A 3,808-nucleotide genomic window follows, 5' to 3' on the forward strand; every position below is an offset into this window, starting at 1 on the left:
CATGTTGGCCAGGATGGTCTTGATCTCCTGACCTCATGATCCACCCACCTCGGCCTCCCAAAGTGCTGGGATTACAGGTGTGAGCCACTGCACCCAGCCACTTATGTGATATTTATTCTTTATCCTGGAATACAGATCTAAGTTTTCTAAAGTATGAGTAAAAGGACCTACTTTCAGCTATTAAAACAGAATACTAGAAATGAATGTGTTCGTTCATTGGTGCAATAGACTCAAGAAATCATTTTCTACTAGACCTCAGCTTGTAACACTCCAATTGAAAAATCAAAAGTAGTACGTGCCATTTCACAGTCAAGTCCAAAGAGAGGACTATTGTCTGCTATAGAACCATTACATTTGGTAAGTAAAAAGTTTTCACACTCAGGAAAACCTAGGAAAAAAGGAAGAAAATATTTGCCTTTAGAATAGAGATGGTAAACATCACTCTTAGATACAAGCAGGTAAAACTAAAATACTAGATACTTTAGTCAGATATGTCGGTATGTTAGACACTTGAAATACAAAGACTAAATAAGATACAATCTCTGTCCTCAAGTTTTTCACCATCTACTCATTTTTATATTGAAAGAATAACTTAGGCTTGCTGTTAGGAGGAGATTCTGGGGCTTGAACTTCCTGGCAGTTGCCAAGTAACAATTTTTCCTCCTCAGGAGAAAACAGATAACTAAATCATGGCTAAACTCAAAGTCATTAGGCCCTTTCCATGTCAGCGCTAAGAAAGAATGAATAAAGTATGCAAATAACTGTATGTGAAATCTTTCTTTCCTAAATACAGGAAGAGAAAATAGGAATGAGATTCCATCATAATAGAGATCTAAAAGGATTTCACAGCAGGAAGCAAGTTTAAGTAACATTCACCATACATGTCCCTCCACCCAACTCAACCCTCAAGATTCCTCTGAAACATCTATTCAGAGCCTTGCCTGCATTTTCTGGAATCACATGTTTCCTACAGAGGCTCAGCTACAGACTTAAGGTATTCCCTCTATTTGTGTACCCTGAGTCAATAACCATGCATATTTAGCTCAGAGACCCAAAAGCATCTGAATTGTTGAAGACTTCTACCTTCAGGCAGAGGCTAGAGCAGTAAAGGTAACATCTAAATCTTGTTTGACAAGGAACAAACGGGGCTAGGCAAACCTTTGACCGATTTCTGATTCCCAGTACTGTGACATTTCCAACTAATCGCAATTAAAAGAATCAAAATATGGTCTATCCCAGAGAAGAAAGGCAGCCCCAAATCTCAGAGACACTATACTTGCGGCCTATCTTATCTATATTTTCAGTGGTGTTTTATAGGTGTCAGCAGTACTGCCCTTACTACGTGCTCATGTGACAGTAGTGCAACCTCAAGAAAAAGATGGTTATAAATATGTTAAAATAAATAGAGAAAAAGCCATCTATAAAATGGAGTTAAAATTTAGTTCATATATCATAGGATTGCCAGTTAATATACAAAAAAGCACTTAGTATGGTGCCTGGGACCTATAAAACACATCCACATCAACTTAAAAAAATAAATTAAAAAAATAAAATTTATGCATCCAGAATATAAGAACTCCAATAATTCCATGATAAAATACAGCCCAATTTAAAAATGGACAAAGGATCCGAATAGACATTTCTCTGAAGCTATACAAATAACTAATAAGCACGTGAAAAGTTGCTCAAAATCATCAGCCAACAGACACATGCAAATCAAAATCACAATGAGACACCACTTCATAGCCACTAGGATGGATATATTCAAACAAGATAATAACAAATGTTGGCAAGAATGTGCAGGAACTGGAAACCTCGTATGTTGCTGGTGGGAACGTAAAATGGTATGGCTGCTGCTTTCACAGACTGACAGTGCCTCAAAAGGTTAAACACAGAGTTATCACGTGACCCAGCAATTATACTCCTAGGTATATACCCAACAGAAATGAAAGCATGTGTCCACACAAAAAACTTGTACTTGAATGTTCATAGCAGCATTATTCATAATAACTAAAAAGTGGAAACAACTCAAATGTCCATCACCCAATGAGCAGTCTATCCAATGGCAGTATCATTAAGCAGTGAAAATAAATGTAGTACTGATACATGCTACAATATGGATGAACCTTGAGAACATTATGCAAGTTAAAGAAGCCAGTCACGAAGACCACATATTGCACATCCACTTACAGGAAATATCCAGAATGGGTAAATCTATATATAGAAAACAGATTAACGGTTGTCAAAGGCTCAGGAGTTGGAGGGAAATTATACTATAGGGTTTCTTTTGGGATGATAGAAGTGTTCTAAAATTGTGGTGATGGCTGTACAACTCTATGAAGATAGTAAAAAATACTTAAATACTTAATTGTAACTTTAAGTGGGTAAAATGTGTGGTATGTTAAATTATATCTCAGTTAAAAAAAAGGAAATTTAATTATCATTGCTATAATTAGGAGGCAACAAAGAAAATAAAATGAAATCAAAGTACTTTTATTAAATTCTTGCTATATAATTGACCAAGGCTCTGAGCCTAGACCTGCTCTATTTGTTAAAGAAATGTGGGGGCAGTGTGGGAGGAGAATTAGAAGTATTGGAAAAGTGTTAAAATATTAAAGACATACTAACTGTTTTTAATATAAAGAAATGAAAGAAAACTGAATGAAAAAGAAAGGGAATAACTTTCTCATTAAATATTATTTCAATGCTCTTCAATGTCACATTCATGTACTACCTAAAATCATCACTTTGCCAATCACAATATACATCATACACTTTGGGATACACTGTGCTTAAGATATTTCCTCATTAATAGAAGATGAAATAAGAATAAGCCATTCAGAAAACAGCCAGATAAATCAATCTCCAACAGTAGTATTTAAATAAGCTGTTAGATATTTTTACATTGTTGGCAATATCAGATTAGGCCTAAGCCAACCTTGTAATGGAAAGTGAAACGTTCTCATTTCCTCCTTTGTCAGAAGGCATCTGGTCAAGCCCACTTTCTTAGAGCCATACTTTTGAATGATGGGGTCATTCTGAAGGTTGATGGTGGCTTTTGCATTAGAAGGTAAAGGCCCTAAAAGAAAAACAATTGAAAGTATATTAGAATGTGTATTTAAGAACCCTAGAAGACATGTCTCCTGAGGTTGCATAGGCTAAGCACAGGGAAGATCAAAAGATGTATAAAACTCAGCCCCAACCATTTAGGGGCTTGCAACCTATTACAATTATAGGAACACAGAGAGGCAGGGCATGGTGGCTCATGCCTGTAATCCCAGCACTTTGGGAGGCGGAGGCAGGTAGATTACGAGGTCAGGAGATCGAGACCATCCTGGTTAACATGGTGAAACCCTGTCTCTACTAAAAATACAAAAACAAAATTAGCCAGGCATGGTGGTGGGCGTCGGTAGTCCCAGCTACTTGGGAGGCTGAGGTGGGAGAATGGCGTGAACCCAAGAGGCAGAACTTGCAGTGAGCCAAGATCGCGCCACTGCACTCCAGCCTGGGTGACACAGCAAGACTCTGTCTCAAAACAAAACAAAACAAAACAAAAAAACACTGAGAAAATGAAGTCCCAAATGAGCTAAAACAATAAAGGGATAGGAGGAAGAATATACTTTACATTGGAATGTCAGAGATCAAGAAAGGAAAAGATTAACTGAGTCTTAAAAAAACACAGAATTCAGATAGTTGGTATATTCAACCTGTTCTTTTTTTTTTTTGAGACGGAGTCTCGCTCTGTCGCCCAGGCTGGAGTGCAGTGGCCAGAGATCTCAGCTCACTACAAGCTCCGCCTCCCGGGTTT

The 3,808-nt window shown here is 37.4% G+C and overlaps 1 protein-coding gene across 1 annotated transcript in view; it reads right to left on the reverse strand.

Moving 5' to 3' along the window:
* LOC105536645 (putative RNA exonuclease NEF-sp) overlaps positions 1-3,808 on the reverse strand; it is a 49,776-nt gene that overhangs the window by 30,549 nt on the left and 15,419 nt on the right. Inside the window, exons 6-7 of the mRNA XM_011976059.1 lie at positions 2,939-3,079; positions 300-388 (exon numbers count right to left, since the gene is read on the reverse strand). Coding sequence (XP_011831449.1) covers positions 300-388; positions 2,939-3,079 — 230 coding nt within the window. The remainder of the gene's footprint in view (positions 1-299; positions 389-2,938; positions 3,080-3,808) is intronic.

The sequence above is a fragment of the Mandrillus leucophaeus genome, unplaced genomic scaffold (assembly GCF_000951045.1).
Source record: "Mandrillus leucophaeus isolate KB7577 unplaced genomic scaffold, Mleu.le_1.0 Scaffold162, whole genome shotgun sequence".
NCBI lineage: Eukaryota > Metazoa > Chordata > Mammalia > Primates > Cercopithecidae > Mandrillus > Mandrillus leucophaeus.